The following is a 26,129-nucleotide window of genomic DNA, read 5'->3' on the forward strand; positions in this document are numbered from 1 at the left end:
TACATTAGTAAGAATGCACAGGCAGTGGTGAAAGTTCCTAAATTATTGGTATAGAAGCACAATAATGAATTGTGAGAGCCATGCGGCTAGGCTGGAGCAACCAGCTTAGCTTCCTCACATGCTAAGTTTATCAGGCAGACTGGAGACTTGATTACTCATTTCCTGCCAAGGTAAGGGGAAGTGACCTTGCTAAGCCTGGCAGGACAGGTTACTCTATGGTATTAACCTATCCATGCATTAATTAGACTTAAGCATGTAGATTATAATGAGGCTGGCTATTCTACAAGCCCTTCTATGGCAGATTAGGTGAACTCAGCCATACTCCATGTTTCTTCCATGCTGCCGTTTACCAATCAGTCCCATGTAAATAGCACCCCCATTCATACAAGTAATAATCAAATCAAATGTTCTGATGCCCTGTAGGGCATTTCTAATAAATCATGATTTGTTACTGCCTTAAATCAGCCAGAGTGTATAATTGTAAATCCAGTTTTTTTGAATTTTTATCATACTTATGTATATATACATAAGTGTATTAGGTTCAAATGTTTAAAACACATAGAATGCAGGGTGTCTGAGCAGTGGGTAACCTGTGAGCCTCCTTTGTGGACTGATTCCTGTCTAAGAGGGCCCCTTTTTTAATTGCAGAGGTGATGAAAGAGTCTGATCGACAGCTCTGCCAAATGAATGTCTCTATTTATTCTGTAAAAGTGGTATAATCTTTCTTCTTTAATAACAAGTATTATATCCTTCCCCCCCCCCTTCCCCACAACATGAAATTTCCCCTACTTTAAGGGAATCCCTTCCTGAGGATCAAAATGCAGTCCAGCAAAATGGATGACCAGTCTAGCTAGACTTGAACATTTTCTTTAATAAGCAAAGCAAACACCCCAACTATTAATTAAATACCAAATACTTACTGCATGGAGTGAACAGAGAAAGACAGGCCCAAAACGAAGGGTTTTACACTACCTGCCTCCTATGACTTTGCTTATTTTCAAAACAGGAAAATTCTTTGAAGAGCATTAAACAGCCCCTTTGAGAACGGTGGATTTGCACATACCTGCCAGAAAGCAAAGAGTCTGGCCTGCTGCACAAATAGTCCCTGACTGCTACAAGCCTTGATGCTTTTTTAAATCTTGGGTTTGCCCCTAACAATCAGGCATCTGACCCTACGAAGCTGGTTTCCTTCAGTACCTGGGCTGCTTGGTTCCTCTAGCATACTCCCATGCCACTTAGATTGCCAGTTTAGCTTCACTAAGGAGGAAGAAGCAGTTGCTAGAGAGGAAGGCATGCCCTCTCCCTCATGCGCACACAGACACAACCTAGTCCAGATTCAGTGTGTATGTTGACTAGAGTCCATTGAGTTCAGTGGGTCTGTTCTGAGTATGACTCAACATTGGATATCACCCTTACAGTGTACTTCTGTGCCTATTTACTCGGACGTAACCCCCAGCATGTTCCTTGTGTGTTTCCAATTACAGCCAAAATGTTTTTAATTTCCTTTAATTATGCTAAAATAACAACATAAAACAAACATTTCCAGCTGGATCCACAGCATTTCCCTTTATTTCCCTTTCATATAGTGTCAAGATTCTCCAGTCCACGAGTGACTCCAAGACTAAGTCGAAAGCGAGCGCTTTCTATATCTCCGTTGTCCGATGCCAGCATTGATCTTCAGACAATGATCCGGACCTCGCCAAATTCATTGGTGGCATATATAAATAACTCCAGAAGTAGTTCTGCAGCAAGCGGCTCTTATGGGCATTTATCAGCGGGGGCAATAAGGTAAGGGAGGAGAGCAGCTTATGCTGAAACCCTCAGTTCGGGAGGTGGGGTGGGGAATTCATTACCAAGAGTGGTAATGAAACAAGTTTGCAGCCATTGAAAGAGATGTGGGTCCCTAGTTGTACCTAATGACCTAGAGTAACCTGTGACTCCCAAGATGCCTCAGCAGTATATGAACAGTTAGCTTTGGTTCACTCTGAGTTTTGGACCTGCCAATGGGTAATTCGTACTCTGCCAGTGCAGCACAGGCAACAATGAAAGGCCAGGCCTAGTGAGGCTGTCGGGTCTCGTAAGAAAATAATAGAAACTGCAAAAGAGGGGCACTTGCTCTATATGGAACTCATGGGGAAATCAGCAAGAGGGGAATGTAATAATCTAGAGTTGAGATGCACCTTTGGAAGTCCCCCCCCCCCAATCTTTTAAAACCACAACTCCCTCTCCCAGCTTTGTTGTGTTTTCAGAAGGCATACTCATGAAACAGCATCCCTTGAACACATCTCTAAGAGGAGAAAGAAACTAAGCAATATTGACCTTGTCCTGGTTGCTTCATTATCAGGCTGCTTTGCCCTTAACTAGCCATTTGGAGCATCCCGAATGTTCTCACTGCATGCTGCTATATTTTCTCCTTCTGATGTTCTCTCTCCAGCCCAGCATTCACTTTCCCTCACCCAATCAACCCAGTGACGTACCAGCAAATTTTGAATCAGCAGAGAAGCTTGAGCTCAGCATTTGGACATACGCCTCCTTTCATCCAGCCATCGCCGACGTTTCCTTCGCGGCAGCATGTGGCCGTCATCTCTGTCAATTCCACTCCGGCTCAGATCAGCAGCAACTGTGTCTCTGATTCCAACCAGGTAGGACCCACGTCTGCTTCTGGCAGGATTTTAACTGGGCTGGTTGCAGACACCTTTACAAAGGCCCACTGTGCCCATTGCAGCTAATCGGTTTCAGTTCCCCTGTCAGTTTCACTCTAAGGATTCATTGCAAGGTTGGGTGTTCACTTTAAACACACAGAAGGCCACAGCTGTGAAACAGCAGTCTTCACATCTCTGCTCATTTGATTGCACTGATCTCTCTTAAGCCAATGTCTCCAAGATCATGACACACACACATCATGCAGCAAGAGCTATATGATCGGTGTGCTTAGCTGAAACTTGGTCTTCCACATAATTCAGATGATCAAGGAAAATTAATATAATCTGCGTATTTGCCCTATGAGATAGCATTCAGATAAGACAGGGCCCTCTCCCCCCCTTTCTTTTTTCTTACTTGTGAGAACTATTTGAAACTAGGCATATTTGCACCCATTGCACAAATGACTCAAACACTATGAGCTCAGATTGCCATCTTGAGTTCCGTGAACTGGGTGGGGAAATCCACAGAGCTTAGTCTAATCAGCAATTTGTGCATGAAACAGCTGGTTCAAATGATGAGGTTTCCATGTGCACATTTATCAAATGAAGAATGTGGAAATAAACCTTGAAAATGATTGTGTGAATCTGCAGGGTGTTTTTTAAAAAAACAAAAAAACTGGGAAGCAAATTCACTCCTCAGTAACTATCAGTTGCAGTCCACCGACAGAACAGTGATTCCTTTTTGGGAAGTGCCACAGTATAAAGATGAACAAACAAGGATGGAAACACATAAGTAAACAAATAATGGCAAAAAGCACTACATTTTAATACTTTAAATATTTATTAAATGTGTTCCAACTAAGATCTCAAGTTTTAAATCACAAAGAGTGAATTTGCTTCTCAGGTTTAAAGAAACAGAAAAGAAGTTTTCCATCCCCATGTCACTTTCTCCTTCAAATGTTTATCCCCATTGTGATACACATATGAACATACATGTACCTTTTGCTAACATGGCTTGAAGTGGATTGCATTCTTCAACATGGCCCAGTTTGCAAAACTGACATCTTTTTCAAAGGCAAAAAATGAACATTCTCTCTGAATTAATTCTTACCCTGATCTAAACTGTGTCTCCTCCTGTTCAGTTGCTGCTGCATTGTAAGTAAAAAAAAAAATTAAAATGCTGCTTTTCCTTTAAAACACTGATATAACCTCCCCACCTCCCCACTGCCCCTTTTTGTTTCCTCAGAGCAAGCAGAGCAGCGAGTCAGCTGTTAGCAGCACGGTCAACCCAGTCATTAATAAACGCAGCAAAGTCAAGACTGAAATGGAGACTCTACCACCAGCTTCCCCGCCCACTCAGGTAACTCCTTGGTGCAAACCTGTCTTGAACACTTGAGCTGATGGACTCCAAAATTTTACCAACAAGAACAAATTATGAAGACTCTTTAGAGAGTAACAGGGCAGCAGTTTCTAATGCTATTATTATTATTATTATTATTATTATTATTATTATTATTATTAGCTTTGGAAAGATGGAAGGCCACAACTGTGTCTTCACATCTGTGTCCATTTGGATGCTTTTCTTTTAGGGCAGTAGGTGGCTTGTGCCCTAAGGACATTTCATTTGGGGAAGATTTGGTGAATTGGATTTTGCTGGTTCTAAGCTGTACCCTTACATATTATCTCTGTGGCCTGGTACATTCCCCTGAGGTCAGTTCCCCATGTCTCGTCAATAATATCTGAAGTGCTTAGATCACATGGGTTCTTCCTTTGCCAGAACTACACATCAAACAAGGCTATTTTTGCCTGGGAAGTAGCAATATGCTATAAAAATGAATAGCAACCACACTGTAAAGATAAAGGTAAAGGGACCCCTGACCATTAGGTCCAGTCGTGACCGACTCTGGGGTTGTGGCGCTCATCTCGCTTTATTGGTCAAGGGAGCCGGTGTACAGCTTCCGGGTCATGTGGCCAGCATGACTAAGCCGCTTCTGGCGAACCAGAGCAGCACACGGAAACACTGTTTACCTTCCCACCGTAGCGGTACCTATTTATCTACTTGTACTTTGAGTGCTTCCGAACTGCTAGGTTGGCAGGAGCAGAGACCGAGCAACGGGAGCTCACCCCGTCGCAGGGATTCGAACTGCCGACATTCTGACCAGCAAGTCCTAGGCTCTGTGGTTTAACCCACAGCGCCACCCACGCCCCCCACTGTAAAGATAGTAAGGTGTAAATTAGACATAAGAGGTTTCTCCTGGATCATTAGGCAAAACGTTTTGCTTAACTCTGCAACATGTGGTTTGGCTTCTTTGCCTGAGCCACCTGAAGCTGATCAGACAACTTATGGTGCTATCTTATATTTATGTACTCGGGTAAAAGCCCAACTAAGTTCAATGGGACTTGCTGTCTCTGTTAAGTTTGTTAAAGTTGCAGCCTCAATAGCTTCAGCTGCACTTGCCCTCCAATGGAAGTGAGGAAACTGTAGTCTGATTTGCCCAGACAGGTTCATCTGAAGAGAGGTCTGTGAACAGATTATTCTGCCATGCAAAGGGAGAGGGAGAGAAAATGAGAGTAACTTTGGGGGTCCCTTCTGACCAAGAAAAGAATGCTAACACTGGGGGGAAAGGGGAGGCTCAAATTTCTCTGCCACATGAAGATCAAATGGGAGCATGCACACCTAGAACAGCTCCAGCACATGACCAAATCTGCAGTCCACAATTTGTAAATGATAATGAAAAGAAAATTTAAACTAAGCTGCTGTGTTCCACTTTGAAAGATGCATGGGTTTGGGGGTGGATGGGTTGTTGGACAAAACAGATGAGCGGGAGTGTTTGGAGGTAATAGATTGCCTACTCTAAGTCCCAGCATGATGGGTAGGTGCTGGTTTTTTCATGAGTGATTGGACTGAGACACGCTGTGGGTTCCTGGGTCATGGAATCCTCCTGCTGGCTTAGGCAGAAATGCCATATTTCAGCCAGATGCCTTTAAAAATGATGTTTGCCACTTGTAGACTGCAAAGCAAGCAGTAATGGTGTCTCAGAGCAAACATAGATTACAAGGAGATCTTGTGCGCAGCTAGGAAGCTCTCCAGCAAGGAGCTACCCCTATTCAGGGAGGAATTGCTCACAGCAGCATCCTTTACCTGAATGACACCACATTTGACACCCACAAGAGCCCACCGGCTTCTGTGCTCTTGTCGGAGCCGCACACTTCCAAACTGCTTAATGGCTGGCAGTATCTATCTGACCGTTCTTTATCACAACTGTAAACTATTGGGAGTGCTCTGGGCACTTCATTTTCATGAAATATGAGGCGATGCTATTGTCAAGCCAACAGAAGAGTTTATGACAAATTTCTCTTTCAGCTCCAGTTCAGAAGCGGGTTTTGGCATGATGCATGGGGACAGCAACATGCGCAATCATCAGGGGGCTGGTAAAATTGATGAAGATAGCATATCTGGGAAAGATAAACATGCTGTAGTCAGCACGATTAGGGCAAAGAGGCATCTCTCCAGAGCTTTGGGTTTAGGAACACCTCAGCACACAATGGCAGGAAGCAGCACATGACGTAGAATAACCAGCCTGCTTTACTCCCAGCTTAATCAGGTCACGGATTGTGGTCTCTTACCTGGAGAGAGTGCAAAGGGGGATTTCCTGAGGTTAGGAATGGGGCAATATTAATCCAAGTGTCTTTTAGGTAATTCCGTATGTATCTCTAAATTTTGCCCTCCTAAAACCCCATACCTAAGATTTAAAATTTATTTCAATGTAAAGCCTTCTTCACTTATGGTTGTTGTTGTTGGTGGTGGTTTATAGCTCACCCTTCACCATAAGGTCTCAGGGTGGGTCACAGAAATGTTAAAATACCAGGTAGAAGTCAATGTGCTACAGGGATTTCTCCCGCTTCCAAATGTTCTGTCTGTGCAAGCAATGATTCCCCACCCCCTGCTCCTCCCTCTGTGTGCTGTTTTGGGGGTTCTCCACCCCCAGCCAATTTCAGGAGACAGGCAAGAGGAGGAGAGGGGGAGAAATCCCTGTTGCACAAATGGAAGTGCTTACGCCATCCTTCCATTGACAGGGTTGGTTTGGTGAATTCTGCCCACAATATTTAAAAAAATGGTTTAAGATTATGTTTCCAGCTGTACACTCACAATATTCTTTATGTACACCTACATAATTTTCTGACCATGGCACACACCGCAAATGCATGTTTCACACAGGTACATTTTTGGGGAAAGATGTGATTGTCTGAGATTTCCTGCTGAGTACAAACTTAGCAGATTTGCCACTTTTTGACATACTGAACGGTCCCAAGTCCCAGTTGAATTGAGGCTGGGTGTGTTTGTGGATGGGTGTGGCACAGAAAGCGAGAGAAAGTAGGGAGGGTGGGATCTGGGCTGTGAGTGAGTTGATACAGACTCTACTCTTTGCAGTATAAAACATGGAAATCATGCAAATCTCTTCTAGCCTCTATGGCAGAGTAAACAGGTGGCCATCCAGATATTGGACTCCAGCTTCCATCAGCCCTCCAATTTGGGAGGACTGGAGGAGAAACCAGTTTATAAAGCATATCAGTAACTTAAAACAGGACAAAATCAACCGTTCAGCCAACACAGAATTAAATTCAGTACTGCAAAAGGAATAACCTGGACTTAACTGCTTAAGCACAATGCAAAAAGAAACTTAACACAGCAATAAATAAAGATCTAGGTACTGGCCATACTGGACTCCAAGGAGCCTCAACAGTGTGGCTTAAATACAGTTTAGAGGGGTAAGGGACTGGTTCCCACCAGGCTAGACAATTTGCAGCTGGATTCCTCATCTCTTCCTCCCAGGAGGCTAACAGCAGCAAAATGGAAATCTCATGGGGGGGGGATCAATGAGGGTGAGTCCTCTTCCCCAGCTTCCCAGAGGTTCCAGCTGCTGGTGCTGTCCTTTCCTCGTTTTGCTGGCCAGGCAAAAATGTTCTTATTTACCTAGGCATTTTCAATCATTTTTTTTCACCATCTGAAATACTTTTTAAAACTCTCTGCCTTAAAGGGGGGGGGACTGTGCCAGTTGTTTTCTATGCATTTATTGTTGTTTTCATTTATGCAAACTGTGTCAAAATCACCAATCTAAAAATCTCGCAAGTGTCTTGAGGTCATCAGTGAAAAGTGGTACATAAGTAAGGCCAGTTGCTTGGCTGCTGGGGAGCAGAGGTGGCCTGTGGCACAAGTCAGACCCCCAGGGGGCTTTATTGTGGGGTCAGTGCTCATCACACAATGAAGGGTTTTTATTATTAATAATATTTTTTTGCAGTTTATACAGAGTATGGTTGGCAACAAAATGCCAGCCTGCACTTCCCACCTCCCATCTGATTCAGAGTGCTTCCAGACAGGGGAAGCCTGATAAGTAAAACAGGGGAAAAAACCTACAACTACTGCCAGAGACCTGTCTGCAGTATCTCAGTGACCCCTTGGCAAACAAAGCCCCTGTCTGGAAGCACCCCAGATTTCTATATTCAGTCACCTGGTCTGCGTGTAATGCTCAGCTCCTCGCTTAGATGCCATTTCTGGGCAGACCCTTCTGTGACTCGCCAGCAATGCTGTTGCTGTCGCCCTGCAGTGGTGCTTTTCTTTCTTCCACAAGCACCTGCTGTGTAATCTATGGGTGACTGAGGAGTTCAAGCAAAACCAGTCCATCTTACGCAGAGTGCTTTGTATCTTGCAGGAGCATCTGACGGACTTGAAAGAGGAACTTGATAAGGACGAATGCAAACAGGAGCCCGAAGTTATTTATGAGACCAACTGTCACTGGGAAAGTTGTGCGAAGGAGTACGATACTCAGGAGCAGCTTGTCCATGTAAGTGGTGTCAGGGAAGAGACACTAGTCATAAATTTCAGGGGAAGGGGGTGTCGTCCTCCCTTCCTATCATGACGCTGTGCAGCCAGAAGTCATGCAGCGAGCTACTGAAAGGGGCCGGTCAGGGCACAGCATATGTAAACCCTGCCAAATCAGGTCAAACTCCCAGAAGGACCGAGCTACTGACTAGCTTTTGATGGATTATTTTGTATTTTTCTCAGCATTCCAGCTGCTAAGACTGAGAAACCCTGGTAACGATAAACAACCTGCCTAGATAATTATAAACAACTGTTGCCTGATGTTGAGGCATTCCCAACCCTTATTGATAACTTGGAAACACTTGTCTTGCTTTGTCTGTTCCCTACAAAATGATGCTCAGGCTGAGGAAGTACATTGGATCTTGGAGCTTTGTCAGCATAGCTTTGGCTCTCTGAGATCATGCAGGACCTGGATGATTTCTGGGCTAGAGTATTGGTTGCCCAGCTCCTACAGACTGTGGTTTCCACAGGGTTTAAGCCCTGGGACCCCTGTTGTATTCATGTCAAAAATATTCTCTGTGGAAACAACAAAGTGAGATAAAACTGCCATTTTTCCTTCTCTCCATTTAGCAGAGATTGGGTTCATCAGCTTTGCAAACTGACAGTTATCATCAATTTTAATAATGGGTGTAATGGTAAGAGGAATGGGGGTGGGGATAGGATGCACATCCCAAACATGACTGGCTTTTCTATTCTTTTTAAATCTGGCAAGATAAATCAGCATTAAAGCTAGCCTGCTTAGGGTGGATCTATTCTACACACACACACACACACACACACACACACACACACACACACACAACTTCAGCTTCCCCATTCACCACCTCACTGTGGAAACAATCTATGGTCTTTTAAACCAAGGGAGGGCAATTGTTTTCCTTTGTTACTATGGTATGCATTTCTGTGTTTTTATATTGTAAGCTGTTCCATGATCCGCAGATGAAGGCTGGTGTGGAAATTTAATAAATAACAATAGCCTGCATTTCCATTCTGGTTGCTATAGAAAATGTGAAGCCATCATGGAAAAGCAGTCCATTAAGCACTTTTAGGAGGCTAGGTAATAGAAAATAAGCAGACTTGACCCCTTTTCTCCACCAGTCTGCTTGGTTTCCATTTTGGTTGCTGAGAAAGATACTTTTCTTTCTTTGTGGCTAGCATGGAAACAGTCCTCCTTTGGGCTGGCGGAGAAGAGACAGCGATGCATCAGTCCACTCACAGAACTGCTTGGAATTCCATGTATTTGCTGGAATGAAGCAAGATGAGCCACTGTTCTTTAATGCCCTTTCCCAGTAATATGTATTCTGTGGGTCTTATTGATGGAAGGTTAGAACTAAGAAGAGCTCTTCTGGATCAGGCCAGTATCCTCTTCTCACAGTGGCTAAGAAACATGCCAGTGGGAAGCCGGCAAGTGAGATGTGAGCACAACAACCCTCTCCCTTTCCCCCACCCCTTGTGCTCCCTGTTCCCTACCAACTGGCATTAAGAGGCACATTGCCTGGGATATTAGCAGTAATATGTAGCCTTTATAGCCTCCTCGTCCAGCAAGAAAGTGGCGCTGTCTTCCTTCTTCTTTTTTTAACAGCCTGACTACTACTACTTCTTTCCTCTCCTTCCAGCATATCAATAATGATCACATTCATGGGGAGAAGAAGGAGTTTGTCTGCCGTTGGCAAGAGTGTACGCGGGAACAGAAGCCATTCAAAGCACAGTACATGCTGGTAGTGCATATGCGAAGGCACACTGGGGAAAAGCCACACAAGTGCACGGTAAGATACTGACACCATCAACATGCACACAGATTGATGTGTTGGACTGGTCGCATCATGTCCATTTAAGCGCGGAGTAGAAATCAAGGTGGGAATCTTAAGACATATATACCTGCTTGGTAAAATGTATAAAGCCTATGTGTGCTGGTCTAGCCCTGCCTTCCCCATGTTTGCATACATAGCATGTAGATTCCTGCACATGCATGCCCAATATCTTCCCTACAGAGGATGTGTGTGTGTAAAAAAAATGTTTATTGGATGTACACTACACTATGCCCATGCGTAGTGCAGGCTTGAGCAAGGAAGTATGGTGCTTTATCCAACACAACAAGCACTGAATTCCTGCAGACCCACATAACACAATTCAGACCACAGATTCCACAAGCAGACAGCAAATTGAATTGTGAAAGGAGCGTGCAGCACAAATATCACCCAATGAGCAGGACTCCAAAACTGCCCTTCTCCTGTTCTGGTGGATGAGCAAGCTAGTTCTGTCTCTGATTTACTTCACCCACAAGGTATGGTGTTTCCTTGAAAGCCCCTCTGAGTAATTTAATCTAGGGATGGAGGCAATCTCCTTCTGCATTCTGGAAAGTTGCAGTCTAGCCAGGTTATCACCTCATAATCACTTGGCTACTACTCCTAACTCCCGAGTGAAGAACTCATTCCATATAGTGCCGTAATGTAAGTTAAAACCTCATCTGGTGGAGAGTTGGCTGTCCAGGTTCATTGTGTAGTGATTTCTCAACGTGTGCTTGGTCTTTAAAAGCAAACTGAGATGTGGAACCTGATTCAAACTGGACCAGAGACTAGGCTGGGGTGTAGTTTTTTAGAAACATTCTTTTTGAGAGAATTTGTGATGGGGTGAAGGAGATGCCTAACAACTTTTCAGATCTCAAATTTTGGGTACTTAGATTAAGATCAGAGCTGCCATTCATCCATATTTCTGCTCAGAGTCGTTGTGTACTGCTTCAAAATGGCTAAACTACTAATTATCTCTATCCAGTAAGATACATTTTTCAATGCAAAGAAATGGCACCTCAATGCACATAGAATGCCAGGGCAGCTCCACAGTTAAAGTGGCAGGATCTGTTGCCACTGCTGCACTAGGGATGTACTGGTGTTTATTGCAAACACATGAAGCATAGATAAAATACTTGTGTCACTAAATTAGGGCCTTCAGGCACATGTGCATGGCAGTTCAAAGATACAAGTGTGTTTACTATAGGAAACCCTAGTGTCTCCACAACTGTCGTGCCTGCCGTGCAGAGAGTGCCTTAAGATAGCCATACAGAGTGGGCTGTGACTAAACATTCAGGCCCTCTGCTTTAAATCAGCTGCCCAGATTATGTGCAATGGGGGGTGGGGAAGCCCTTTACCCCCACAGCCTGCTCTGGAAAGATCTGCCTAGGAAATAACGTTCTTCAAGGAGGTGAAGATTGAAACCAGATGAGATGGAAAAATGCCTCCAGCTGATTAACACTCCTCTTTTGTTTTAGTTTGAGGGTTGCTCCAAAGCCTATTCGCGGCTAGAGAACTTGAAGACACACCTGAGGTCTCACACTGGTGAAAAACCTTACGTCTGTGAACATGAGGGCTGCAATAAGGCCTTTTCGAATGCTTCTGACCGAGCAAAACACCAGAACAGGACGCATTCCAATGAGGTAGGTGAAAGCCTTCACCAAGACAGGTAAAGGTGTTTTGTTTTTATTTAAATGCTGCTAATAATATATTCTTTACACACTTGGAATTTTTTTTGTGTGTGTACACACACACACACACACACACACAGCAAATTACTACCATAATGATACACAGCTCTTTTAATATTTGCTGAGCTGCAAATGTAGACTATGCTAGTTTGATATTTATGAATGCCAGCCAAGAAACCACCACACCATTGAACAGACATCCTCCCTAGCTTTGAGCCCACAGCCTGGTTTTTGCCACATCCCAAGCCCTTCTTAATCCGAGCAGCTCCTCGTGTTTGCTGTTTTGGAATGAAGCCCCACGAAGCTAAGATCCAAGCCTAATGCAGTTCCTGCCTTGTGGACACGCAAGGCTAGAGCACAAGGCAAATGCTTTGTTAAGCCTTGCTAATGAAGATCCGTTATTAGGAGCTGGGGGGGGGGCAGGAAATTGCATTTATTGTAAAGCATGTGATGGTCTACTGCAAAAGGCTAATGCCGAGGTTGAAATTTATATTACCACTAATTAAGAAAATGGCAGGAAGGTGGGGTGCTCCAAAGTTCTGAAAACAGCTGTGACCGGGCCAGGTTTAGCCTCTAGCCTCATTTGTAATGATTAATATGAATTACTATGAGTAAGTAGACTGGTATGGGTACAGGACTTTTAAAGTGACAACCTCAGCCTAGCCAACTTTGGGTGGCATCATGTTAGGGATCTCAGACTAATATGCCTCTCCATCTATTTTTAATCTCCTCTGCAAACGCAAGAGTTTCCTTTCGTACAAATATGGCAGTGTGCTTGTTTCATTGCACAGGAGGGCTTGGAGGCAAGGTAGAGGGAGGATGGTTTAGAGAAAGAAAAGGGTTACAAAGGTACTGGTAAGAAACGTGGCATACACTGTGCCAGTATGAGGAGGGGGAACTGAGGTCTGTCTTTATTTTGAAAAATTAAGGTTGCAAAGTGATATGGCCATTTCAGAAACAGAACATATAATTTGCTTCATTAAGTAGTGCTGCATTTGTATGGAATGGATTTGTTCCAGGCATGGCAAAAAATTTTGTTTGAAGTTTCTACCCAAATAATTTGTATTGGTTTTCATGTAAATACAAGAAGTTTGAATGGGTGGAAGGGGACTTAGAGACGCTGCAGGTTAGAAGTCAAGGGTAGGCAGTGGGGAGCTCTGTGTGAGCACGTTTTGTATTTGTCAAACCAGCACACACACACACCCCAAAACCCATTGTGTATTACTTCTGGTCAGCACCTACTTTTGCAATGTTGTGGGGAACCTCCAAGCTGCAAACCCAATGCTGTCCTCTCTGCCTCTCTATTGGGGCCCCAGAATTCTCTCTAGGGCACTGCCCCCTTCCCCATGCCTCCTCTCTCCATCCCATACCTCTCAGCCACCCTCCTCCAGGCACTCTTTGAATGTGGCCTTGAGATGCAATAATGCCTCTTACTTGTCTGGATGGAGAGAAATCTGCATTGCAGGGCATGTAGAAATCTCTGGGTTTCCCATAAATGGAACGCAACCTGCTATACAAAAGTCACATTCATTGCTCATCATTGCCTTTTGGCTCTGGAGCCCATGAAGGAATGAGTGAAGGAATGCAGCCCTCAGATTCCCCACTCGGGTTTTACAAGATGGTCACACGGATGAAGAAACAGAGTGGCTGGACACAAAAGAGTGCCAGGTAAAATTCTCCCTCTTGACAATTGGCTGGACAGCAACTGTTACTCATCAGGGGAACTTCGATACTCAGTTCCCAAAAAGACCAGAGGTAATGGTCAGAACTAACTCTGGAGGACTCTGCAGAGGGGAAAGTTCAGGAACTTTCTGGAAGGAGTGGGGGTGAATTGTTTTTGGCAGAATTCCCAAGGTTGGCCCTAATGATGTGGTGTATGAGTGACTAATGAAGTCCTTTATTTCTTGCTTCCGATGCAAACCATTCTTCAGGCTTCAATCTGTTACCCTCCACTGATCTTCCCCTCCACTTTTCAAGCCAAACTGTGCAGCAGCCCACCTAACGTAGGAGGAGATAATAGCGCACGTGAATTATTCTGGGTAAAAAAACATAGGAAGCTGCCTTATACAGAATCAGACCACTCACCCATCTCAGTATTGTCTACACTGACTGGCAGCAGTTGTCCAGGATTTCAGGCAGAGGACATACCCAGTCCTACCTGGAGATGGTGAGGATTTAACCTGGGGCCTTCTGAATGAAAAGCACAATGCTCTGCATCTACCAGGCAAAGAGATACATAGGAAAAAGTAAATGTTCACTTCTTGCTAAAAGTGGAAGAATGTATACCTGCTTATTCTTTGGATGGACCGCTTCCAAGGTCCCAGTGGAAAAGTACTTTAAGCAGCTAGTTAGCCTGAAATGGCATTTTAAAATATGAATTCAGCCCTTCAGAAACAGTATCTCAGGGGCTATCCTACTCTAACCGCATTTGTGCAAACGCACTCTGGATTTGGGAATAGATAAATTGCTGGCAGGGAGGTGAGGGGCAGGATACCTTCCTGTTTTCTTACTTCTCTTTCCAGCTGTGCAGTCCTTAACTTTGTTTGTGTTGTGGTTATCGGTGACTCATAGCTCCAATAGTTATAGCATTATCCTCTTCAAAAGCACTGCATGTCTGTGGATTCTACCGTGCAGCAGTAACAGCTTACCCGCCTGACAGGTGATGGAGATGTGAGGGAGATCTGATGGCTTGTAAATCCAGTCTGGCTTGTCTCTCTGGCTCTCTGTAAAATAGGGTGCCTCTTTCCCTCCTGCTGGCCTCCCAGGCTACCATATTTCAGCAGAAAGGTTTCCTTGAAGAGATTCCCTGTGCATCTCAGCCATATCCCATGCTAATCCTTGTTAACATTCCTGCGGCAACTGGAACAAATGCAAATCAAGCAAAATACTATTAGGCAAGGTGTTAGAATATTTTGGGTTGGCACCCTAGGACAATTTCATCTATCCATCTGTACACACACACACACACACACACACCCTTCCTTACCAGCAGCCCAGGACACATCAGTCCTAAGCAACTCAGAGAAAGAAACTACATCTGGGGTATGAGAAAAGTTTTTCGGCACAACTGCATTTCAATTGATTTTTTCAGATCCAGACTAAGTAATGCTAAAACTAGCCCCAATGAGGTTAATGGAACTTAGTAAGTTGGTCACTCAAAACTGAGTTCATTATTGATTTTGGTGACCTGCTTTAACCATGACTAAGCGCAAACCAATGAAACTAGTCTGTCAGAGGGAGATCTGCACACAGCAATCACAGAATTTGCTGTATGTTGGATCAGTGCTTGCAAAAACACTGCCTATTGAGAAACGGCACATTCAAGCCGCTCCCATGTCCGCTCCAAATTCACACCAACGTTGTCATTCAAGCAAAATTGTCATTGAACTGTGTCTCGTATATTTCTGTCTGCTTCAGGTGTCTAACTTTAGATGTGTTCCCATTGGCAGAAACCCTACGTCTGTAAAATTCCGGGCTGCACAAAGAGATACACAGACCCCAGTTCCCTCAGGAAACACGTGAAGACTGTGCACGGGCCAGAGGCCCATGTCACCAAGAAACAACGCAATGACGTTCACCTGAGACCGCCTGCACTGAAGGAAAATAGCGACAATGAAGCAAGTGCCAAGCAGAGCGGAAAGGCTTCAGACGAGCGGGCTGAGGCAAACAGCACCACCAGAGGCATGGAGGACTGCTTACAAGTCAAAACAATAAAGACTGAAAACTCTGTGGTAAGAGATGCACTTGCTTTGAATTGCTGGTGATGTCATTTAATGTGCCAAGTGGCAAATGAAGTTGCCCAATTTTCCCTACCATCATCTTTTCAAATCTCCCAGCTCAGATTTCACTAAGGCCCACCTACGATCCTATGCATATTTTCTTCTCTATGTGAAATATTCCAAAGGGTTGCAGCAATGTTGCAATGTTAATGAAGGCATTAACTGCTGTAAGCATTTAGAAAAGCATTCTCTCACACACTCTCTCCAGCTGGGTTTAAACTTTTGACATCAGAATTCATTCAAGATTTGTCTATGCGTCCTTTTTCCATAAATCAGAGCTTGCTCTTAATAGACGGCACTCTCAATACCTTGCATTCAAGCAAAATATACCATGCCCAAAACATCCTTGTGATATGACCTCTTGCACTCTGTAAAGTGCTGTGCACACTGATGATGCAATAGAAATAATAATTAACCATGTCTACGTATTGTATTTTAAGAGGCCAAACGTTCATTTACCTGTGTCGTGGATGTTGCTAATCTGCCATTATTTTTTTGGTTCTCTCCATTGCTCCATCCGTAACCTTGGCCCTTTCCTTTTGTGCTGTCTGTGTTCTAACAACCTGTTCTTTCTCCTCTCTTAACTTTCTCTACTCTACTTCACAAGGACAGTCGGTACTAAGGTGAGCAAATACACTGTCTTTGTCATAGTCTCTGTACAAAAGACATAAAATGTGCATATCTTTCCAGGTGCCAAAGTAGAATGTGTAGGTGAAATAGCCATGGTCCATATTTCTTTCTACTTCATCCTTTCCATACTGGCATTTCACTAATTACTCCTTTTTATGGCTTGCTTTCAGTTGAGGGGGCAGGGTTAGGATAAAGCGCAGGCTGGAGCCAAATTTATCAAGGCACAAGACAAAGCTGATCCATTTAATATTCCAAGCAGTGGCAGCAATTATTAAATAAGACTTGTGTCGCACCATTAGCCTGTGTTGCAAACATAGCTGTTCTAGTGTACTGCTGTGGCATTACAGGTCATAGATTTAATGCATGATGACAGTCCTATTCTGTTGTGCCTGTTTGAGTTTACTTTGCTACAGATGGCATTGCCAATATCTCCTGGGTAGCATCTCACCACTTCTCTAGTAAATGTGGGGCTCTAAGGAGCCCTGTGACCTTCTCTTTTCACAGCAAATCTATTGTTCTTAGGTGGGCAATGGAAAGAACGGTCCACCCACTCACCCTGCTGTATTTTGTAGAACTGAGATGTTGTGAAAAAGAAGGAAACCTTTAAACCAAGTGTCATCTGGTATTCCAGCTCTACAGCCATCTAGGATCAGCAATCGTAAATCATCATTCCATAGCCTGGACAGCAAAGAGCCTTTTCTTTGAGCCAGCAGAAAACATTTAACCTTTATTGCAAATAAATTACTTAATGTGAAATATACCTCCTAATAAAAAAAAAACATTTACCAAACCTAAGCCTGCAAATCATGCCCTTATCTGTCTATAAAGACTGTCGGACAAGCATGTAAGGGTCCTTTGAACCACGAGTCATGCACTGTGCCTGAAGCTTTTTGGGCTTGATTCTGCTGCAGACAAACAGGCACACTATAGAGTTTGTGGAGCGGGGAAGATCTTCTAATGTTCCAGGTTTATCTCAGAAAAGCATCAAGAGCTTAAGTTTCTTGAATGAGCACATACAGTTCTTCCAAGTTAACAGAAAAGAAAATCCACCCACAGGGCTTTTAGCTCCCTGATGTTTACATACCCTTGCTTGAAAAAGGCATAAAAATTAGCTTAATCACTTATCTTATGGAAAACCTTTGTCCACACTACAGTGCCATCACACTTGTGGGCAATAATGAACACATTGGCTTTATCACCTAATGAGGATTTGTTTACACAGAAAACAGACCTGGTTTAGTTAAGTTTGATTGAAGCCTGGGGCTGGGGTGACTGCTTGGTATGGCTTTTAATTCTTTTAATGTACAAAATTCCAGTGATGCAAGATAGACACTAAAAAGTTCTACAACTGCTTCAAAACTGATGATTGCTAAGTTAAACATTACCATGAGCATCCCATTTTGTAGTACTAGTTGTATAAATAAATACAATACAAAAGACACTGGAATGAATAATACACATTTTAAGTATATGCCAATCCACAAAGCCCTTTGTATAGGCCAAGTGGTGAAAACAGGTTACCCAGCTAAAATAACCAGTCCCAATCCCTTCAGTCGTGGGGAGCCTAAGCAACAACAAAAATAAAACAAATTTTCACAATGAAATTATGCTCTTTAAAAAATAAATTAAATGCAGGATTAAGTTGTACAAGTTTGCCTTTTAAAAGGTTTGTTTTCATAAATCCCCCCAAGTGCCTCTTATTTTTAAGTACTTTTTGATGTTCATTTCAACACTATTTTTCTTATTCGTATTTGAGTAATTTTGTCTCACTGGAGGGAGACGAATATTACATTATAGAAGTTATGAAGGTCTTTTATCTTTCTTCCTGTAATACTGATTCATTATTACAGTGGTACCTCGGGTTACATACGCTTCAGGTTACAGACTCCGTTAACCCAGAAATAGTACCTTGGGTTAAGAACTTTGCTTCAGGATGAGAACAGAAATCGTGCTGTGGCAGCAGTGGGAAGCCCCATTAGCTAAAGTGGTGCTTCAGGTTAAGAACAGTTTCAGGTTAAGAACGGACCTCCAGAACGAATTAAGTAGTTAACCCGAGGCACCACTGTATTATCATTATCATCAGAAGCTGCTTTGGATGAGTTCTGCCCCCCAAAAGCACCATATAAATATTTTAAAATAAATATTTCTTCCCTTTGCTGTGATCTAATCCAATAGGTTTAGATCTTGTGGTTTTTGCCAGCAACATTGCAAGATCACATCTGATGTGATGATGTCATGGACACCTCTAAACAAAACCATGCTGGTCACCATGGCTAATTGGAGTAACGATGTGGGCAGACTATGGCAGAAGGCAGGGGTGAAAAGGAAGAGAATGCTACAATGGTGCAGAGAAGGAGGAGTAACCACAGGAAGGAAAGGGTGGTGGAACAACAGAAGTTTTCAGAAGCTTATGCATTTTTTCCAGTAATTTGCTTGCCTTGCCTTGATCCTGCTAGTTTAGTGGATGTGAACTGTGAAATGAGAAAATTTGGTGCAGCCGTAATAGATGTTAGCAAAGCAAAACTGATACTGGGGAAGAACCATCACATTGATACCAACCTCCTCCTCTTTCTTTGTTTTCTCTAAGATGTATCAGTCCAGTCCTGGTGGCCAATCCTCATGCAGCAGTGAACCATCACCACTTGGGAGCACCAACAACAATGACAGTGGAGTCGAAATGAACATGCACAGTGGGGGAAGTCTGGGGGACCTGACCGCGTTGGAGGATGGCACTCCTGTTGTAGACTCAACGGTCTCATCTGGCAATTCAACCGTCAGTCTGCAGCTGAGGAAACAAATGACAACCATGCAACGCCTTGAGCAGCTCAAGAAAGAGAAACTCAGGACAGTGAAGGATTCTTGCTCGTGGGTGAATCCGGCCCCACAAGTCAGAAATACCAAGCTGCCTCCCATCCCAGGCAACGGTAAGTCTGGCCACTGTTTGAGATCTGTCCATAAGCATTAACTCAGCTGAGTTGGTTAGAGCACGGTGCTGATAACGCCAAGTTGCAGGTTCGATCCCTGTATGGGACAGATGCATATTCCTGCATTGCAGGGGGTTGGACTAGATGATCCTTAGGGTCCCTTCCAACTCTATAATTCTATGATCTCACAGCTTACCTTGCTAGTGTTTCAAGGACCTGCCATTATAATCCCCTGCACTTTCTCCCTCCCCACTTTAAAACAAATACAAGGGTTGAGCTGGGATCCAAACCCAAACATAGAATATGCAAACAGACTTTCATTAGTTTCCTGAACTCTCCAACTCAGATATCATATTGCAAGGTGGTTGTATGCACTTCCTTGTCTCCCTGAGAAACTGCTGCTGAACCTGACACTACTATACTACAAGAAGGCTCTTGCCTTCCCAGGCAAATTTCCTTCCTCTCGCTCTCAGTTTTTTCTCCTAGAGTACCCTGGGCTCAGAGGGGAAATCTAAATGATCTATGAGGAACTGTTTCTTTCACCATGAAAATGGCATTGTTACATTTTTGTGGCGTATATTTACAAACTCGGTAAGTGTGGAGTCCCAGGAGTATGCTAAGTCAATAGGAAAGACTGGACGTGGGAGGTCCAGTTGAATAGCACTGCATTATAATCATCTCTGGGTAGGAAGTGACTCCTCTTTGTAAATCTTTGAAATCATTCTTCATAGCTGATTGATGGTACTTGTTTAAAGGAAGCTGTGCCCATCATATTTTTCATTCTGACACAGTATAGCCCTAAGACATTCTCTCATAGCTGTTTCGGTGGTAATTTAATGTGTGACTCTGCAATAGTCACTGTATTGCTTTTCGATGCCCAGGTCCCTGTTCTCCTTTGCAATCTACATTTCCTTTTGCTGGGGAGAGACTGTTGTTTCCCTCCCCACCCCCTTTCCAAGAGCTAAAGCTGATATGACAGAGCCATCCTATGTGCATTATCACAGATCAAACCGATTTGCTAGCACTTCAAAAACCTGGAAAACCTATTTGACCAAACTTGGAAGCCAAGCAAAGGATATGTGTGTGTACAGCAATGGGCAACAGTGGCTCTGTCACACCATCTTCAGATGTTTTCAATACTATTTGCTGTCCCCAGCACATGGTAAGCAACCCTGATAACAGCCTGAATATGTTGCACGTGGTAGATGCTTGGTAATATGGGGAAACGGGGAGGTAAGATGAGTTCAAGTAACAAAGTACTAGCAACCAAGTTGCCCTCTCCACTATGATCACTGAATAACAAGCCTCTTTTCTCTACCACTCTTCACCAGGCTGTCTACTGGACAACATGGGTGGTGGTGGTTCTTCTGCAGCGCTGCCTAACCCAAGGATAACAGACCTGTCCATCAACGAGGTCACAATGCTGAACCAACTAGCAGAACGTCGCGACAGCTCAACCAGCACCATCAGCTCTGCCTACAGCGTCAGCCGCAGGTCATCAGGGATATCCCCTTACTTCTCCAGCCGCCGTTCCAGCGAAGCGTCACAGTTTGGAACCCGGCCAAACAACACAAGCTCTGCTGACTCCTACGACCCCATTTCCACGGATGCCTCTCGCAGATCGAGTGACGCCAGCCCGTGCAGCGGAATCCCAGGTCTTCTGAACCTCACACCGGTGCAGCACTACAGGCTGAAAGCCAAGTACGCTGCTGCCACAGGGGGCCCTCCACCTACCCCCCTGCCTAACATGGAAAGGATGACCCTGAGGAATAAAATTTCCCTTCTGGATGGGCCAGAGCCTGCTCTGCCTTCTTTTCGCCTTCCTCCTGGGCCACGGCGTTGCAGTGACAGCAACGCTTATGGGTATGGTGCGTCCCTGGGATTTGCTCACGATGGGCCTGGCAACAATGCAAGACGTGCAAGTGATCCAGTGAGGAGACCTGCTGGAGAGCCAGTTTCCCTCCCTAGAGTCCATCGTTTCAACAGCACCAACAGTATGAACCCACTCCACCCTCCTGCAGACAGAAGGAACTTCGGCCTTCCAAACTTTGCACGTTCTGACGGAAGCCTCGCCAGGCACATCTATTCCCCACGGCCTCCCAGTATCACCGAGAACGTTGCCATGGAAGCGATGTCTGGCGAGGCCGATGGCTCCGTGGGAGATGATGACATTGTGCTACCTGATGACGTAGTGCAATACATCAAATCGCAAAACGGTGTCATGGCCGCAGACAACTCTTCCACAGGCTATGGCAATGAAATGCAGAACTTCCAAGTGAATGCAAAAGTGCAACACAGCAACCTGGGAAGCCAACTCAGCAGGGTGGCTGCTCCAGATGTGGGTATGAATCATGCAGCTCCAGTGATGAGTGAGTGTCACATGAACTTTGGAGCAGATTCTGACTTGAGCAAGAACAACATGCCTGTCCAGTGGAATGAAGTCAGCTCAGGTACGGTGGACACATCCTCTGCTCAAGCAAAGCAGCAGTTCCCTCCACGTAACTTAGCTGTGGTTCATCAAAAGCACAATTTTGGCCAGTATCAGAACTTTAGCCATCAGCAGATGCAGGTGGGTCAAAACAACATGAATGGAAACCTGCAACAGTTTGTGCAGAAAAACACAAGCATAGATGGACAAAGGTTAAACTGCATGCACTTAAGGCAGCAACAGGTGAATCCGGGACCCAGTAACAATCCAGATTTGAACTCACATGAAGCGTACCATCAGGTTCATCAAATGCTGAGCCCAAACACAATGGGGGGTGACCTCAACCAGCTTTCTCCTCCCTGTAACAACATGATATTGAAGCCTGCATCCCACGCTCATCCTCAGCAGATAGATATTATGGCTGATCCCACTTCAATGGTTGACAGTAGCAGAGAATGCATAATGCACAGTCAGGTCACACAGGAACCAGGACATCAGCAGGGCTTTTCGTCTCAGCCAAATCATATGAACTTTCCCATGACACAGGAGGTCTTCCATCAACCTTCTGCATTAATGACCTCCAGTCAGCAAGACTTTGAGCCACAACAGGATATGATAGGTACCGTTGCACAGAACTTCCCTTCTGGTCTAGTTCAGCCTCATCCTCCACCTAATCCCAGTCCAGCAAACAGGCACCGAGGGACGTGTGCTATGCAACACTTGGGCTACATGAGAATATCTCACCCAGCCAATGATGTGAGCCCAGGGCAGGAAAGGGTAGAGTTCACTCCCAAGAGAACAACTGGTGTAGCATCATCGCAGCCACAGCAATACAATAACAGCATGGGGGGAAACCATTTGATGCACTATTATGGCCAAATACATATGTATGAACAAAATGGGAATTTTAATACCCATGCAGACTGTAGTGTAAGACAACAGCAGTGTGCATTGAACATCAAGCCAGCCACAATGCCATCTCCTGGGGCTAATCAAGTATCAAGCACTGTGGACTCACAGGTTCTGGAGCCTCCTCAGATAGATTTTGATGCCATCATGGACGATGGGGACCATTCAAGTCTGATGTCAGGGACCCTGAGCCCTAGCATCCTACAGAATCTCTCCCAGAACTCTTCCCGCCTTACAACTCCCCGGAACTCTCTGACACTGCCATCCATACCAGCTGGAATTAGTAATATGGCAATAGGGGACATGAGCTCTATGTTGACAACCCTAGCAGAAGAAAGTAAATTTCTGAACATGATGTCTTAACGCTTAAAGCATAACTGTCTAGAAGTATCCAAGAGATTACATGCTAAGCAATTTTATGATTCTTTTTTAAAAAAATAAAAAACAGGTTTCCATAGAGTAGACCTTTCTTTTTTTTTACAAGTATTAAATACATTAAAGGGATTCCAAACACAGGAAAAATGTCTTTGTACAAACATGTATAAACCTCATAAAAGAAGTACTGAAAGGGTGCACCTCTTCCATTATTTTTGTGCTTGTTTTTTCAAAAACATTTATCTAAAGTGTCCATCTTTGTAAAACAATGGCACATTTGGCATCATTTTTTTAAAAATCTGACCATCACTTCCACTATTTTCCCTTGTAGTAGGCTGAAAGTCTCATAGGTTGCAATCCAATGTAGCAAGCCACACTCAGCTCAGCTTACTTCTGAGCAGGCATCTATTAGGATTGCTTCAGTAGTTTCTCAACCCTTCAGCTACAGGAAAAAAGATGGGACTTGTCCAGATGTGGAACACTAGAGAGTTATGGGCAAAAATACTGAAAAGCATTGTTTCATATGAAGCTCTGCTTTGAAACTGCACCTGTTTTGCCATCTCCTTTTGGTTTCCCCTTTATTATCACTGCAAAAAGGCGGTTTCTTGCCCACTTCAGTCACAAATGGATGGGTGCAGTTTTGACCCAAACCCAAAAGCCATACTGTGTATGCTTAACGCTTTGCTTTGTGACCAGATGGTGCAAGCATACACACACATGCATGTGTGAATGCACACATACACAGCATTGTTTATGCAGCCAATATAGCTCTTTGTAGCTTGCAGCTTAGCCAAGAAGCATCAGCTCCTGAACAGTTTTGCAGCAAAGTGCCTTACTGTGCGTTAGTTGCTGAGTCGTCAAGGCATCTCTTGTCCATTAACGTCAACTAAAGTGTATCTTAAAGCATATATAAAATAAAGATGCATTAATGTAAGGCACTGCAGTCTATAATAAGACATTTGAGAGGGACACATTGATGGGGAGGAGATGTGAAAGATGGATGCCCAGTGTGGAATTGTAAAAATTACCCTCTGATTAAAAAGCAAACAAGTTGGTTTATATCACAGATAATTTAGTGGAGGTTTGAAAACGCCACTAATTTAAAATCATTTCTACGCTAGTAGGATAAAGTTCCCTGCCGTGCATAACACAAAATGGTAATTAATGACTGTGAATCACTTTCTAAACATTGAAATTGAAAGCACAAAGGGGATGGCCACATCAGAGCCACATTTATCACTTTGGGGTACTTTTTGATTATGTTATAGGCAGAAGGTGTTTGCCCTCCATTCACTAGTCTCTCCATGTCTGGTATATGGTGCCACTGAAAAGGAGCACAGTTATCCTTACAAGTTTTTGGCATGGCAGAGTTTTCAAGGAGTAGATTTTCACATCAGTTTTGCATTGGTTACCCTTCCCCCTTATTATAGTGGAATTTCCATACATCCTAAATGCTAAATCTAATCGTACAGGAGCAGAATCAGCATGTCAAAATGTCAGGAAAAGATCACTTTGGTCGTGACTTTAATCACATCAAAAAAATTAAGATGAGAATTAGGCATGAAGTCCCACTGAAATTAGTGAAAGATTTCAAAATTGCATTCTTGATTATTTTCTCATTCGCAAAGGCTAAATACAAGACCTTGGGGGGAAGGCAGAGAATAAAATCCACAGGATTTTCTGGGTTTTGCAGTATCATGTGTTCCGTCATTGCCTATCTAACTGTGAAACCAGAATGTAATCAAAAATGGTGAATGAACTTCGATCAAGTGAATTTGATGTTCATCCTTTATTTCAAACTGCAGTGTAACCTGTTGGCCTAATCAAGACTGGTGAGCCTCCTCACAGGGCACGACCTTCAAGGGATAATTATAAAAGGGTTGCAGAATGGCTTGGTTGTGTGAATCATGATCATTGAACTTTTCGTGGAATTACAATAATCAAGAGTGTTAGTGGGCCAAGTCCATTTCAGATGCCCCTTGAATTAATGGATCAGAACTTTGCCTGGTGGCAAGCTGCCATCTTCCATGGATACATGGGGGTGGGGGAGTCACCCACTTAGTCGTTGCTTTCTTCAGCTTTACAAAGTGGTCTTCCTGCCTTTACTGTATTAGTATTATAACAACAATACTGGCTTTGTATATATATTCTGTATATTAATAAGAGTACTGTAGCTGAATTGTTCTGTCTTTATACCTTCAGGACCTTTTTAGCTGTTTTCTACATCATAAGGATTGCAGTCACATGCTGTAACTGTATATAAATGTTTTTGTACATTAAAAAAGTAATTTTTTTCATAATTTCCATTTGTTGTTACTTTTTTCCTATCCAGGCTGCAGTCACAGCAGAAGCCTTGCTTAAAGCACAGTGCAGATTCCTTGATGGGCCACTTCATACACTATAGAGTTAAGTGCATAGGCAAGATGTTAAAGTTGTACACCTAAAAATGTAAAGTGTGAATATGACAAACATATTTGCAGAGCAGGGGGCTGTGATTAGCTACAGCTTACTAATGAGTGGACTCTTGGAGAAATTGGCATAAGGTGTGAGATCATGGCCTTGATTCTTCTGGGCCAAATCCTGACCATCAGAGGCTACAGCCAATGCAAGGAAAACTGTACTCCCTGTTCCCTGATGAATGAATGGCTGCTCAGTTAAGAAAGGGTGCCACAGCTGTATCCCTTAAATGGGCTAATATACGGTATGCTTGCAACCTCTATAAATGGTGCAAATGGTTTGGCACTAGCAGCTTCATCCTCAGTGTTGCTTGGGAATTCTAAGAAATTTAAAAAAAAAACACCAATGCAGTTTAGGAAGGTTCTGTCCTCCATCTTGATTCAAAATGGCACCCAACTATATCCAAACATTGATGAAAACCTGCTCAGGAACCACAATGCAAAATTTGATTACACTCTCTTAAGAGATGTCCAAATGAATAGCAAACAAACAGCTTTGCATACCATACTTCCCATGCATATTTCTTTTGTCCGACTATTGTTGCTCCTTGCTGGAACAGACTCCTGGTTTTTTTAAACCTGCAAAAACCAGTTTCTCAGAGTGGCTACACCACCAGAAGTGATCCC

At 43.7% G+C, this 26,129-nt stretch overlaps 1 protein-coding gene and 1 long non-coding RNA gene across 2 annotated transcripts in view; one reads left to right on the plus strand and one right to left on the minus strand.

The window, feature by feature from the left end:
- Positions 1-25,346, plus strand: part of GLI2 (GLI family zinc finger 2) — a 191,562-nt gene extending 166,216 nt beyond the window's left edge. Inside the window, exons 6-14 of the mRNA XM_083488595.1 lie at positions 1,587-1,788; positions 2,435-2,642; positions 3,889-4,002; positions 8,354-8,485; positions 10,140-10,289; positions 11,789-11,953; positions 15,451-15,732; positions 18,998-19,334; positions 20,666-25,346. Of these exons, the coding sequence (XP_083344721.1) occupies positions 1,587-1,788; positions 2,435-2,642; positions 3,889-4,002; positions 8,354-8,485; positions 10,140-10,289; positions 11,789-11,953; positions 15,451-15,732; positions 18,998-19,334; positions 20,666-23,034 (3,959 nt within the window). The 3' untranslated portion in view covers positions 23,035-25,346. The remainder of the gene's footprint in view (positions 1-1,586; positions 1,789-2,434; positions 2,643-3,888; positions 4,003-8,353; positions 8,486-10,139; positions 10,290-11,788; positions 11,954-15,450; positions 15,733-18,997; positions 19,335-20,665) is intronic.
- Positions 11,968-26,129, minus strand: part of LOC310701312 — a 37,515-nt gene continuing 23,353 nt past the window's right edge. Inside the window, exon 4 of the long non-coding RNA XR_014522999.1 lies at positions 11,968-14,860. This is a non-coding gene — a long non-coding RNA (uncharacterized lncRNA). The remainder of the gene's footprint in view (positions 14,861-26,129) is intronic.

The sequence above is a fragment of the Podarcis liolepis genome (genome assembly GCF_965112155.1).
Source record: "Podarcis liolepis genome assembly, chromosome: 1".
NCBI lineage: Eukaryota > Metazoa > Chordata > Lepidosauria > Squamata > Lacertidae > Podarcis > Podarcis liolepis.